The 14,252-nt window shown below is 52.5% G+C and overlaps 1 protein-coding gene across 50 annotated transcripts in view; it reads right to left on the minus strand.

Annotated features, from left to right (window-relative positions):
* Positions 1-307: 307 nt before the first annotated feature.
* CELF4 (CUGBP Elav-like family member 4) overlaps positions 308-14,252 on the minus strand; it is a 296,015-nt gene continuing 282,070 nt past the window's right edge. For 37 of the 50 annotated variants that reach the window (XM_045527304.1, XM_045527328.1, XM_045527319.1 and 34 more), the window contains one exon: positions 9,704-9,870. In XM_045527304.1, the coding sequence (XP_045383260.1) occupies positions 9,743-9,870 (128 nt within the window). In that variant the 3' untranslated portion in view covers positions 9,704-9,742. Of the gene's footprint in view, positions 1,746-3,778; positions 3,833-9,698; positions 9,871-10,212; positions 10,292-14,252 lie in introns of those variants that run through there. The other 13 variants (XM_045527327.1, XM_045527286.1, XM_045527284.1 and 10 more) reach the window with 2 other exon arrangements.

A 14,252-nucleotide genomic window follows, 5' to 3' on the forward strand; every position in this document is an offset into this window, starting at 1 on the left:
GATTCTGAGTTTTTTAAGCAATGTCTTTAACTGCTCTAAAGTCATTTACCAAAGATAAATATCGTGCTTTCATTAAATAGTTTTCCTTGTTTTTTTCTCTATCATTACAATTAAAAGTCCTACAAAATATGCAAATTTATTTACAGAAAAACAGAGCCGGCATCATTTAAACATCCCTGTTTTTCAAAATTCCTTGTAAACAGTTTCAGAAATTCTTCAAAGATTGTTTATTTTTTTTCTCTCTCTTTGTTAAGGTTTCTTTGTGTGTGTGTGTGTGTGTGTGTGTGTGTGTGTGTGTGTGTGTGTGTGTGTGTGTGTGTGTGGTCTAGTTGTTTTAAGATGAAAGTTCCCAGTTCTCCCTTGCCCGGAAAGTCTCTGGAGCAAGCATGGAAGGCGAGTGAAGCGGAAGGTGTCAGGGCTTGCGGGCAGCGGGCGAGCGCGCAGCTCCCGGAGCGAAGCGGAGGCGAGGGCGGCGGCGGCGGGCGAGGCGGCCGTCCCGGCCGATGGTGCGGCCTCCACCGGCGATGGCAGCCAGGAGCCCGCAGGTCTGCGGCGAGTCCGGCCTGGCCCTCGGGGACAACGGCGTCCGACAGCACTCGCGGGGAGAAGGGATTGATGCTCAGTCTAAACTCTACAAAAGTACAGTCCTACAACATCTGGGATTTTTAGCAGTAACGCTAACTTCTATAGGTTTTTTTTTTTCCTTTTTTTATTTTTATTTTTTTTATTTTTTGCTTTCCTCTAATTTTTCTTCTATGATATAGGTATTTTAAACTTTTCCTTTTTAAAATTCTGTACAACTATTATGATTTTAAGAGGGGGGAAGAGTTAGAAGCATTTACAGACTTTCACAACAATGACCTTGCCTTACAAGTCCCTTTGTTCCCCTCCTTGTTTTCTCACACTTCACGGTTAATGAATTTTAATACTTTTGTTGCTTTCCCCAAATATCCACCAATTTGTTCGTCTTAACAGCTCCATCCAGACATATAATACAGAAAACCATAGGAAAGTGTCATAGACTTGAATGAGGGTAATCAAAGCGCCTCTCAAAGTATCAAAGAACTATTATCTTGCTGTTTTAAAAGCATTGAAGCATTATTTTTCCTTTTTTTTTTGTTTTTTTTTTTTTAATTTTTTTTTATTACATTTTTTTCATAGAATCGCTCTAAGCTGTTTCAGGAACAGCCAGGAGGCAGGAAGGAGGCTGTCCTCCATCCCCCTATTTGACATAGAGCTACACATCTGCAATAAAAAGTTTGGTCCTTTGGTCCCTAAATAGCTAAAGGAATGACAGATAGAGATGCTCAGTGGCGGCCTCCCAGCCGCCCCCTGGGGACCAGGCCCCACTGCACCGCTTGCCCCAGCCTTCCTCAGGCGCCCTGGGCTGCAAAAGCCCCGGGATCGGTAAGCAGCAGCGTCTCCTCCCAGTTCCCAGCCCTGCAGCCTCCCCGTCTGGTCTCATTTTGTTTTAAAGTTGCCTTTTTTTGTGTTTTTTTTTCTCATTTTTCTTCATCATCTTCTTCTTTATGTCATATATATTGTTCCCCCCAAACACGTGCCCTCTGAACTCCATAGACGCTATACTTTCCTTGAAGAAATGTTACAGTCACTCAGACAGTGTCTGGAGTCTTCAGCTTGATTGATATTGGCTGATATGTCAAAGGTGTCATCCAACAGTTCTCATTTATAAATATATATAGAGAGAGGTTTGTTTTTTAATGTAGCCCGTTCAGCATCCTGCCCTAAAAATGAAGAAAATCAGGGCTGATTAAGCCAAGAGGGAAAACACAAAATGCATCCAAACACCAATAGGAGCCTGCCTGCGGGGGTAGGATGGGAGCTCTAGGGCATGGTGGGAGGGAAGGAAGAGAGACCAGTATGAGAATTAGTCATGATCATGATACATTAAAAAGAAATATACTCTTTTATTCAGAGTAAGAAACCACTGGGAGGTCTAGTGGTGATGGTTGTAACTGAACTTTAGTTGCTGGGAGAGGGTTCTTGATTTGGGTTCCTTTAGAGTTCGGGATTGGGGAATGACTGGATCTAAGGGAAGAAATTGGGAATGTGGGATACGAATTTGTAATTAAACTTGTCTCTGAGGGATCTAGCCCAGATACAATATGTATACAGAAGCCTAGCAAACAAGATAGCAAAAATCCAGCAGCCCAGCCCACTCCTCCCCGTGTGAGGAAAAGAAGGACAAAAGACCCATGGCTTGAATTTTGTAGAATCCTTGCCCAGTTTGCAGCCAACCACTTCTTTCCCCAGATTGGCAACTATTTGCGAGGCTATGTATATATATGTATATCTGGATATATGTGTAGAATATATTCACCTGCACATATGTGGATATACATGGATATGTGTGTATGTATATGCATATATACACACATACACACACATAATACTTGTCTCATACATGCCAGGGAATTTAGAGGAAATTCAGAACTTCAAGGGAGTGGATGGGAGAACCTAAAAAAAGGTCAGAACAGATTTAATTATCCAACTTATAAATTAACTCAGACAGTTCTTGATTTTGTTTTGAATGGTGGCTTTTTGGTGTTTTGTTTTGCTTTTAAAAAAAATCATGATCTGACTAGAATCAGAAGGCAAATGCTTAATTGTTGTGAATTAACAAATGAGACTCATCTCCATTCTAGCAAGCAGCTTCCACTTATACATGGGGGTGACTGGTTACATCGAGAAAGTTAGAACTGCAAAGCCCCCAGTCGAGGGGACAACGTCATGCGTATATCAATCCATGCTGGCAGGTTTTTCACACTGTTGATTCAACAAACAGCAAACCGTACACAGCAGTCTAAACAATTACAACACCAAATAAAATAATAATAAAATTAAAAAACACTTGTCAAGGACCCTTTTTCAGTTGTAAACAAAAAGGTGCATTTTGCTTTTGTCAGTACTGTTTCTTCCAAACCAACCAAAAAAACCCTCCCAAACCCCCAGTCCCCCGGCCTCCCCTCCCCACGTTGAATTTAGCAGAAGTGGCTATGATACAAACCTTACAATTGTTACCGGGCTCTCTCTCAGAGGCCTCTGGCTTTGTTCTCTAGTTTTTTGGTTTAGAATTTTTTTTAAATCATTCTGTTACTATAAATATTTTGTTTTTGTTTTTTTGGTTTGTTTTTTTTTTTTTTTCCCTTTGGAGTGAGATTAAAATAGCCTAACTGGAAAAAACCAGACCTAAGAAAGTGTCAATTGAAAAAGGCCCCCAAATTTCTAGAAAAAAATAAAATCACAATATTTTCAAGTGCAAGTAAATCAACCACGCATAGATATTTTTAAGATGTTTTCCTTATTTTTAAGAAAAAAAAAATAATGGTTTGCACAGTTAAATGATCCCATGTTTGATAATTCAGGAATTCATCTTTGACTATTTTTTTTTTGTTCTTTTGTTTTGTTTTTTTCTCTATGTGACATCTAGAGAAGCATAAAAAAAACGCTGAACAAGAAAAACCAAACAACAGAAAGTAAAACCACTGCAAGCACCAAGAACGAAACGAAAATGAGCACAGCAAAAAAGATCGTGGTAGCACAAAAGTCAAGAAAATGCACGTGTGATCATGACTGGCCAATCATCGACTGATACGACATCCAAGAAAACGCTCCAATCACAGCACCTCCACGAAACTGGACGGCAACTGTCATGCAACCGATTCTTAGCCTTGTTACATGACGCCATCATGTCACACTGTGAACTTTGAGTTGATTTGAACTTACGGATGGGGGACTTTTCTCCACTCTCATGTGATTACGTGAACTTTATTCCTAGCTCAGCGCGAGACTGTGGTGGATTTGACTGGCCCTGGTTGGGTTGTTGGAATTTGATTGAATGACAAAAGAAGAAAAGATTTATATATATATTTATATATGTAGAGAGAGAGAGAGAAAGAGAGAGAGGACAAGAGAGTGTGGGCGGGGGAGGAAGAGGCAGGGTAGGGAGGGCAGGGTGGGGAGTGTGGAGGGCAGGGAGAGTCGGGTTGAGGGTGAAGAAGGGCGAGGAAGAAGTTAAAACAAAATGAAAAGGAAAAAATACTTATACAGCACCAGACCACAGCATCAATCTAGAAGCTCTGATGAGAGAACAGCAGTCAAATCATAAGAGAACTGAAAAGAACTCAAAGGATGGAGGAAGCCGGCAGACAGACATGGGCACGGCAACACACACACACACACATACACACACACACATACACACACGCACGGTTGTTTACGCGGACACATGATACACTGTGAACAGAAGCAGAACCTCACACAGGGCCACTAAGGGCATATCCATCATGCGTTGGTGGGGGAGGGGGGCGTGGGTGGTTTGGCGAAGGGGCCAGAAAAAAATAAAAGAGCCCCTCAAACCACCTTGGCTGGCAAGCGATCTCAGGGAGCAAGCTCTCTGCTTTTGTAAAAGTCACCCTTGATTCTGTCTCTCTCCCCCAGGTGTGGAGCTCTCCTCACCTCCCCAGCTTTCTGTGGCTGCAGCCTGGGGACCGGCAGGGGAAGCCTGGCAGGGTGGCCCTGACTGGCGGGGTAGATCAGAGGCAGGCTAAGGTGACTGCTGCGCCCATGGGGTCCCCCTGTGAAACACCTGCTGCCGTAGTACAGGTCCCACCGGCAGCAGCTCGGACCTCCCGACTTGGGGGTCGACGCTGGCCACCGTCCTAGGCTGCAAGGGCACCCACTGTGGGATGTGAGGGTCCTCCCCCTTCTGTCCTGCCTGCAACCTCTTTCCTCAGAACCTTTGGAAAAGGAGCACGTTTTGTCTCGAGATTTAAATTTCCCTGTTCTTGGAATTCTATAAACACGCCTTGGCACTACTGATTTCAGCTCACAATGGCTTTCACACCCTTCGCTCACACACTTTGCTGTGCTCCCAGCATGGCCCATGTGGCCAAACTGAGGCCGCTCCTGGGCACATGAAGCCCTTCGGAGGTTCTGCAGCTCTGACCCCTACAAGGGCCACATGGAAGGCCCGAGGGTGCCCTGCAGGGGGCCACAGAGGCAGCGGGTGACACGGCCTCTCCAGGCCCCGGTACTCGCACTCTTGCTGTGCTGACCTCCCCCTCCTCCCACAGCCTGTCACCCCTCCACCCTCCATTAATAGCTTTTCAGACTGCCCTGTCTCGCAGGCCCTGGACTTCTGTGTGGCTGAGAATGAGCTCCCTTTCCTATCGGGAGTCCTCAACTTATGTCTTCTCTATTTCTCTCCATTGGCTTTGCCCCCACCCTGGGATTTGGGGTCCCCGGCTGCACCCCCTCCCGGTCACCATGAGCTTGCTCCCCATCCCCTGCTCCCCTGGGCACTCAGGCTGCACCACAGCCTACGCGCCAGGCTGATTTGCAGGGTTTCCCTCCACCAGGCTTCTACATGCAGTGGACTTCCACTCTTGGTCCTGTGCTTTCCTTCAGGGAGGGTGGCAGGGAGGCCTGGACCTTAAACTGTCACCTCGGACAAGTCGTGCAGTAGCTGAGCCCAACCCCGGCCTCTGCTCAGCCTCGCAGAAGAACGCCCCAGACTCCCTTCCTCCACCACCCAGCCTGCCTGCCCACCCAATGGGTTCTTCTTCCAACATCGGATCTCCCTCACTCAGACCAGGGCCCATCACTGCCCACCGAGTCCTGAAATGCCACCCTCCCCTGCACTTCCAGCTCCTCCCAAAAGCCCTCAGACCCACCCAGGATGCCCAATTGGCAGGTCCCTTTGGCATGGGAGAAGAGGCCTAAGGAACTAGGGAGTGTATTGCCATCAGGTGTCAGCTATAGCAACTGCAACTGTGTGTTCACTGACCAGTATGAGGAAGCGCCAGCAGGGCTGGGAAGCTTCACCTCACCAGCCTGGGTGAGGAAGTTATGGCCAGGCTGAACCAATTCCGATGCCAGGTCCTAAAATCAGCTGGGCTCTAGCCAGAGAGGGTCCAGGCCTGAAGCCACAAGTCAGCCCCAAAGTACCTGTGCCTGCGAAGCTTGGCCCAGACACTGTGCAAAAGCACACTCAGGGCCAAGGCCCAGGGCCTGGCAGACAGGACGTGCAGTGGGGTCAGACAGGCTGAGAGGTGAGCTCTCCAGCCACAGACCCTCAGTGCTAGGGGCCTGAGCACCCGGCTGCAGCTGGGGCCTGGTGTGTGCCAGTGCGCTCAGTGGCAGGACAGGGACTCTGAGCTGGGTAGGGCCAGGGTGGGGTGTTCTGCTCGCTGGCTACAGACCTGGCCATGCCCGTGGTTTTGCCCACTCTTTTTGCCTTTGTTTCTTTCCTCTTAGTTTCCTGGTAAAGATAATTTGGAGAAACCCCCAATTTAGCACAAGACAATGAGCCCAAGCAGCCAAGGGGCAGAGGCAGCAGGGAAAACAGGAAACCAGCAAGGGAGGAGAGCCACATTGACCCACCCTCCCCACCCCACCTGGGGCCTCCCTTTATGGAACCAAAGCCCAGCCGTGCTCCCTAAGGGTGCCCTGCCTGGCCACTCTCCTTCCCCAGACCTGCCCCACTCCCTTGGGCTTGGCCCTGGACCACCATGCCTGCTGTGTGCTCCACCTGGCCCTGAGATCCCCCTGCCCACTCCCTCTTTGCTCCTCAAACCAGCTGGTCCCCTCAGCTCCTGCTCTCCTGGCCCTGCCCTTCTGAGCACCTTGACTCCAGCTTAGGCCTCAGCACCTATAAACCCCCTTCACTGGCCTGTGACATTTTGTGCCTTTTCCTCCCTTGCTGGCAGTCTAAGAGCAGCCACTTCTCACTGCAGTCCCCAAGCCTGCCTGGAGACACCCCTTATCTCTTCTCAGCACCCCATTCTATCAGAGCTCCTAATAGTCTTGAGTTGGGAACCCTGAAAGCGCCATTTTTGAAATGCTGTCTAAATGAAGACTAAAGGTCAACTTTACTGCAGGAGTGATGTCACATCACAGCTTTTTAAGACTGCTTAGTAGGGAGGGGGTGGTCAGATGGCTGACCTCAGAGAAATGCGGTGTCACGACATGTTCCCTCTGATGGGCAGGACACTCTGGGGTGGCAGGGATGGCCTGAGGGTGTGGTGGGGGCTTCTCATTCTCCTCACTTGAAGGGAACCAGGAGTCCTGGCTTCAAAGCTTGGCTCTACCACTCACTAGCTGATGGGCAAGCTGCTTAATCTCTCTGTGCGCCATCTGTGAAACGAGAGTACTAGCACTACCTGCCACGTGGGTAGTCACAGACAGCTACGTAGCTGGACGTCACAGCTGTTACTTCTCGGAGCAGTGCCTGGTGCATGGTAAGCACTGTGTGAGGTCTGGGGTTCTCATCTTTCCCGCCTTTGCATGCTCTGGTGGAAGAACCCACTCTGCTTTTTCTCTGTTTTGTAAACCACTCCTCCTCCCGAGCTCTGATGCCAGCTGCTTCAGCCCCGTGGGCCACTCTGACCTTATGTCCCAAACAATAAACCTGCCTTCCTCACCCTTGTAACTGAGAGGCTAGCTGACCTAGAGCTTCTACCCTTGCTTGGGCCGAGGCTAAGACAAGCTGCTTTAAAGGGAGCCATTGTCAAACACACCCACAGGGGCTCCTAGGAATCTCGGGGGATGACCCTGGTGCATAGCCCATACCCGTCCCAAATCCTCTGACTCCAACACCATGGTTTCATTAACGAGGACGTGGAAGCCCAGAGGGAGGAAGCACCTTGACCCAGATCATACCTTAATGGCAGAGCTATGCTTATTTAAGAAAGTGTTCTATATATAGAAAGCTGCTTTCACTGAACTGTCCCTCTCCTCCTACGGAAATGTCCCCTTCTGCAGACTGCCTCCTGGTGTCTCTATGTACACAGAGCCTGAAGCTCCATGAGGGCAGAGATGGTGACTCATTCATCTTTGCATCCCAGCACTGAGCCCAGTGTCTGGCACCAGAAGGTGCCCAAACTCTGAGTGAACATGTGTGTTTGCATCTGCACAAAGCCAGAAATGGGCGGGGCGGGGGTGGTTAGGAGGCAGGAGAAGCTGGTTTGGCTTTGCCAGACTTGCAGAGAGAGGAGGTTCATGCCCACCCGCCCCCTGCTTTCAGCAGCTGTGTGTTGCTACTTCTGGATGAAGGAAGGGTGTTCAGATGAGTCTGTACCCCAGTGAGGTGGAGGATGGGAGCGGAATGGAGACTGGGAAACTAGAGACCGCCCTCCCTGACTCCAGACTCTGAACCTCCACTTGAATATCTACCTCCCACATGCCTGATCTTCCTGTCACCTGGGCCAAAAGCCTGGGAGTTGTCCTCAGTTCCTCTCACTTTCATGCCCACTTCTAACTCATTACGTGCAGCATCCTTGGCTCTACCTTCAAAATATATCTAGAAATCAATTCCTTCACATCCTACTGCCTGCTGTCTCCCTGCCCTGAGTGGTCAGTGCAGCAGACCTCTGCTTCAGCCCCTACAATCTATTAGCAAAACAGCAGCCAGCATGGCCCCGCTGAAATGCAAGGGATCACATCGCTCTTCTACTCAGAATTCCCCAGTGCCCCCCACTCCTTCTGCCATTTCAGAGGACAGAACAAAGTCTGTGCAATGGCCTACAAGGCCACTATCCCAGCCCCCTGCCCTGCTTGAACACACTGCCCCTGCCCTGCCTTTCAGCCTTCTGGCTGTCCCCTCAGAGGGAGGGTGCATGCCCTGAGGCACTGGCCTGGCTCTCCTCCCCTTCAAGTCTTTGTTGGAATGTCACTTCTTCAGTGAGGCCTACCCTGACTAGGTGACCCAACTGCAGCCAACAATCCTGACATACTAGATCATTTATTCTTTGACCTTATGGCATTGCCTCTCGCCTGTCTCCACCTACTCAGTCTGGGCCCCAAGTCCTAACACGGTGCCTGCCTCCTGGGGGGACGGAGCTGAGCAGGAAGGCCTAAAGGGAGCCTCCATTTCTGGTCTGTGACTAAGCTCAGGACTGAAGGAGCAGACAGCACTAGGACAACCAACCAGGCTGAAGGTCGACTTTTGATGGCCTGGGACATCTCTATGCCTGGCCCCCACCCCCATCCCTTTCACAGGCCTGGAAGAGGAGTGGCTGACTGTGTCTCCAGCTCCTAGGCCGGACCCAGCCCAAGCAGAAGCGGTGACAACTAACCACTGGTCATGGCCCATGCGAGGTAGGCAGAGTGAGGGATCCTGGGGCTACAGCTTTGGTCCCACCTTGTTTTGGTTTTGGTAAAGTTCCCTTTGAAAAGTCCTGTCCCTCCTCTCCTGACTGAGCTATGGGGAAAGGGAGGGTAAATGGGTCAAGTGTCCAAAGGCTGCCGGCCCTCCTGGCAGAACTGGGGAGGGGAGAGCCACAGAGTCTGGGAGAAGGCCCCCGGAGAAGGCCCTATTCTGTCCCCAAACGCTCCCGGCCTGAGCTTGCCATCCATTCACCCCAGCGTCTTCTGGCAAATGGGACTGCCAGTGTAGACCTGGAGGCACAGGCCCAGGGCTCGCCTCACCTCAGAGAGGCTCCCTCACTCCTGCCCCTCCTGGCCCTGCGGCAGGGGGATGGCCGTGCCCATTTCTGCTGGGATGACCACAGCTCTGCGCTTGTCCCCCAGGTACTGGGCGAGGAGCAGCTTGAGCCGGGCGCAGCGGGTCCAAGGCACAAGTGAGGGTCCGGCCCACGCAGGCTGGAGGAGGCGGCGGGTCCGTCCGGTGTCCCCTCCCAAACCCCCGTCCCCTCGCCCCGGCCGCCCCCGGTTACCTGTGCGAGTCCTGGTCTCCCCCGGGGGACGCTCCCGCCGGCGCTCAGTACGGGCGATTGGCGTCTTTGGGCCGCTTCAGCTGCACCTTGAGCCTCTTCATGCCGATCTGGAAGCCGTTCATGGCCTGGATGGCGGTCTGCGCGCTGGCCGGGTTGTCGAAGCTCACGAAGCCTGGCGAGACACGAGGGACGAGGGCCTGGGTTTCCACGGCCGCCCGGGCCGCTCCCGGCGGGGAGGGACAGGTGGGGGAGAAGGGGCCGGGGGGCGGGGCGGGAGGCTCCAGGCTCCTCCCCCTCGGGCCCCGCCCCCGGCCCGGCCTGGCGCCCGGCGCCCCCCTCCACCCGCGCGGGGGCCCCTCCCGGGGCGGGCGCTTCCGAGGCGCCCACACCTCGGCTGGGGGCGGCGCCGCTCGCCTGGGCGCCCGCGGCCCGGGGGCTCGGAGAGGCGCCCGCCCCCCACCCCGGCCGGCCCGGCACCTCGGCCCTCTCCTTCGCTGGGAGAGGGCGGACACACCTGCGGGTGGAGGAGTTTATTGGACACTGTCCTCCCTGACAGGAGGGGACCTGGCAGCGGGAGGGCACGGGGTGCCGGCCTGGGGAGAGAGAGGAGTGCGAGGGGGAGGGAGGGGAGGCCCCACGGAGAAAACTTCTCCACCGCCGTTTCCGGCCGCCCCCCTCGCGAGCGCGGCCTGGCCGTGGGGGGAGCGCCAGAGGCTGCGTCCTCCGGGCCCCCCGCCCCCACTCCCGGTGCTGCCGAGGCGGCCCCGCCGGCGCCGGGGGACACTGGGCTAAATCCGCGTTCACCGCCGCCTCTCCTCCTCGTGTGAATTTCCACGCCCTGGGAGCAGGTGCTCTTTCCGTGGACTAAGCACGCACCGGTTGATGCTCCCCCATGGACCACTCATGGGACCCATAACTATAATGGTGACAATTAACACCATTAGTAAAAATTAGGTGAGAGCCTTCTGTGTACCCGGGACTGCAGAAGTGCTTCTCACATGTCCACTCCGCGCCACGTCCCCAGACTGGATACAAACCCGTGCGCAGCTCCCATTCCCAAACACGCAGCGCCCAGATGGGACGGTCACATTCCCAAAGTGAGTTCAGAAGTCACCTTTTGGGAACGTGGAATGCATCCGCTTATGGGGACAGCTCTTTATATCAGCACTCCCAAACTAGCCCTAAAAGGCGCTCCTTAAGAAAGGGCTTCTGTGGTCATGTAGCTTTACAGCCAGGCCCTTCTGGGCCAGTTCAAAGCACATTAACAAATAAAAAATCCTCCTCCCGCCCCAACTTCTCCAGGAAATAAACATTTATAGCTTTGTTTAATCTAGTATTTCCTTGAATTTATTTGACTTCAGAGGCCTTTCTCCTGTAAAATGGACTTAGATCCTGCAAAATATACGAAACTCAGCTTGGTGAGATACTCAGGCCTTCCCACAAACGTGCCAGTTGGGGTGCTCGTCCCCAAACGGCCGTTAGATGTGTAAGAGAGAGATGCACAGCCAGCCCCCTCTCAAAGAGAAGCCATTTTCTTGGTTAATGATCCATGGTACCTTGGGCCTGCCTGTGACCTCTCCACTCCAAGAGACACACACCTCCCTAGCTCTCCCCCTGCGGTGGCTCTATGTGGTGGCCCTTTTTCCCTCTTTCCCTCTGTCCCGGACACCTGTCTCCATCCATCTGTTTTCTCTTTCTCTCATTTCCTTCCTGCTTTGCCATCCAAGATGGGGGTGGGTGGGAGTGTGGCAGTGTGCCGTGTGCACGTGTCTCATTTGAGCACGTGCGTGTGGACGTGTGAGTGCACGCATGTGAACGTGGACGGAGTTAGTCAGAGCCAGGCCCAGAGCAACAAAACCAACGTCTGTGTAAGTCTGTGCACCTAAATAGATAGGAGAGATTTGCGATGATCCATAGTTGGAGATTAGCCTCCAGTCATGCTTCCACCGCCTGCTCTCAGCCCTCTCTGGCCCTGCCCCGCTCCAGGACCCGTGTGTCTGATGACCGAAGGCAAGGCCTTCGGGGACCAGAGCAGCTGCAGACGTGTGAACTGTGTGTCTGTTCATACCGCCCTCCGCAGGTTAAGGAAGGTGGTTGAACTAAAGCCTCTGTCCCTACCAGGACAAGGTAGCCTGACTGTGGGTGACATGCTGCACCCCTCATTCCTCTGACAGCCCCCTGGGCTTGGCAGCTCTCTTGTCAGAAAACAACACGTGAGCAAAGCAGGAGGATAATAAGGGCTGGAGGAGGTGTCTAGGGCAGAGTGTAAAGGGAGGGACAGCCACACAGAAGAGAGCAGGGAGAAGTTCTGGAGGAGGGAGGCAGCCCAGCCTTCCTGGAAGAGTTCAGAGGTCTCCAAAAGCCAGGGTCGGGTGGGGTGGGGGTTAAGAAGGATTCCAGACTCCAGGGAACTTTTTTTCCTTGAGTATTGTTAACTGGCTAGCAGTCAGGGCAGGGATCATCTCCCCCAAAGACTGGAGGCCCGTGTGGCAGGGCTCTGGGCACCATCTCCCATGTTCACGGTTCCCAGGACTGTCTTCCTTCTCCCAGACCTCCCTCACTCTCCCCCGACTATTCTTATCCTACCCCCAGAAAGCTCCTGCCTCCCAGACTGATGGTATATCCCCAGCCCTCCTTCCAGCGTAGGAACAGTTTGTGCCAGACATATCCTTGCGAAGATCCCTGGAAGATTTTGCTTATAAACGTGTGCTTATGCTTATGCAGAGTGAGTACAGCCTTTGAGGAGTTCACTGTAACACAGGACCACCCTTACAGCAAAAACAGCACCGCCTTTCAGAACAAAAGGGACTGCAGCACTTCCTAAGGGTCTGGTCTGGCCAAACCCCCCTTGCAACAGACTGGCTCCTGGAACTTTCACAGCACCCGTGAGAGATGACTGTCAATGTCCCCATTTCACAAATGAGGGCACTGAGGCTCAGAGGGCTAAGTGACCTGCCCGTGAGGGAGTGCTGGAGTCAGGGCTCACATTAAAGGCCCAGCTGCCCAGTGAGACGACCCAAGTGGCTTAACGAGGAACAGCTGGGCTGGGCTGGCATGGCCAGAGCCTGTCCTTTGGCAAGGCCGGTAGATATTTAGCATTATTAGTGTGTTCGAGAAGAGAGGAGAGGCCAGAGTACAGGTATACAGAGGATGATTTCTATAAACAGCAGGAAAAAAACCTTGGTCCTGGCCCAGAGTTTTTTGGGCTCTTAGACGGAAGGGTTCTTCTCATTTACATACCATTTGAGACTTACTCAAACAGCAGATGTAACTGATTTCTGATTTGCATTTTTACAGATGTCATCATAAGTTATAAGGAGAAGTAGCAGTCGAGTGGTGTGGAGGGGTGCCACCCTGTCTTTGTCTTTTGTTTTGTTTTCCCATACCCAGAGTTGCTGGGGCAACTCTATGCTGTTGAAAGACCACACCTTTCCTGCGACAGCTGCCGCAGGGGAAGGGACAATGGTGCAAAGATCTTACTACTTTGGGGAACATGCTCTGAGTCCTCAAGCCCTTCATGGTCCTGCAAAGTTGCTCTCCAAAGTGGGAAGTCCCGGACATGTGCCTCCTGATGCTTCTACACTCCTGTCCTTTCTCCCCTAGCCCCATAGGCTGTGACCTGGGTCCCCAGGCCAGCACGGGCTCCCACGCTCCCCTCCCAGCCCCAGACTCCAGGGTCGACCTGGAGATACTGAGCTTCTGGCTGACTCAGCTCTGGTGTCACGTGTGGCTGTCTGGGGACTGGACTCCTCAGTCCCCAGGGCCTCACGAATGGATCTGGCCCTAGAAGGAAGGGCCGGTGGGGGTAGACGAGGAGGTGGGAGAGGGAACAAGGAGTGGAGGGGGAGAGATTTATGGGGTCAAGTGAAATTCCAGGAGGAAGTCTGAAGCTTCCCGGATAGAGTTGCCAGACTTCACAAATAAAAACATAGGATGCCCAGTGTAATTTGAATTTCCGATCAACCATGAATACTTTTTTTGTATAAGTATTTCCCAAATAGAGCATGGGCCATGTTGCATGCAATGTTTGGGACATGCTTATGCTAAAAAGTATCTGCTATTGATCTGAAATTCAAATTTTAGTGGGCATCCTGTATGTCATCTGACAGCCACACTCCTGGATCCGCCCAAGTCTTCCCTCTCCCGTCTGACACCGGTCACCAGGCAAGTTTCCCAAAAGCTGTGTTCTTATGCCATTACGCTCAGTTCAGGGGCCTCCCGCTGCCTTCCACTGCCCGCCACACCAAATGAAGCACCCCAGATGGCCGAAACCCTCCCCAGCACAGACCCACCCTTGAAACTGGTCTCCCCTGAGCCCCCCCCACCCCGTTCTCCCCAGAGCCCCCGCCTCCTCACTCCCCGTCCTCGTACCCTTGTCATCCCAGCCCCACGCTTGCCATCCTAGTCTCCCTGCCTGGAATCCTGCCCTTCCTTTACGTGTCTTTACATCCTTCCGTCTTTCTTATCACTTCATTGCTTGGTGCCTCGCAGATTTCACTGCTGGTGAGTAGACACAATTTTCCTCTAAGCTCAGAGCTCAGGCTTCCTGAGGGC

Source organism: Lemur catta, chromosome 16 (assembly GCF_020740605.2).
Source record: "Lemur catta isolate mLemCat1 chromosome 16, mLemCat1.pri, whole genome shotgun sequence".
Lineage (NCBI taxonomy): Eukaryota > Metazoa > Chordata > Mammalia > Primates > Lemuridae > Lemur > Lemur catta.